Source organism: Colobus angolensis, unplaced genomic scaffold (assembly GCF_000951035.1).
Source record: "Colobus angolensis palliatus isolate OR3802 unplaced genomic scaffold, Cang.pa_1.0 Scaffold19, whole genome shotgun sequence".
Taxonomy (NCBI): domain Eukaryota; kingdom Metazoa; phylum Chordata; class Mammalia; order Primates; family Cercopithecidae; genus Colobus; species Colobus angolensis.
The window spans coordinates 8,124,261-8,124,693 of NW_012115043.1; the positions used below are offsets into that span (position 1 = coordinate 8,124,261).

At 72.3% G+C, this 433-nt stretch overlaps 1 protein-coding gene across 1 annotated transcript in view; it reads right to left on the reverse strand.

Annotated features, from left to right (window-relative positions):
• The window catches only part of USP3 (ubiquitin specific peptidase 3), an 89,551-nt gene extending 89,183 nt beyond the window's left edge, over positions 1 to 368 (reverse strand). Inside the window, exon 1 of the mRNA XM_011940566.1 lies at positions 55 to 368. Within this exon, the coding sequence (XP_011795956.1) occupies positions 55 to 145 (91 nt within the window). The 5' untranslated portion in view covers positions 146 to 368. The remainder of the gene's footprint in view (positions 1 to 54) is intronic.
• Between the last annotated feature and the right edge of the window lie 65 nt (positions 369 to 433).

Here is a 433-nt window from a genome sequence, read left to right on the forward strand (position 1 = left end):
CGGCAGAGCCGGGGCCTCGGGTGTGCGGCGGGGCCGGCCCGTGGCCGCACTCACCGCTGCAGCACCAGGACGACGGGGAGCCGTTGGGGAACTTGGCTGCGTCCGGAGCGATGCAGACGCTGGAGCTCAGGTGTGGACACTCCATGGCCACGAGGAGGGCGGCTGGGAGGACCGCGGCTCCAGGACCCGGCAAGGTGGGGGCGGAGGAACTCCGGAGGCTCCGTCTGGGGTCGCTCCTAGCCGGGCGCTCAGCCGACGGCGGCTGCGTCTCGAGCCCTTGCGTCAAAGAAAGCACGGGCTTCCGGGCGCCGTGTTTTCTCGCCCGCCGTCTCCCGGCGCCCCGCTCCGTAGAACGTGTAACTCCGAGATCCGGGTTCTGCAGCCACCCCTAGAGTGGAGGCTTCCGCCTTCCCAGGCCGGCCCCTCCCCGCCC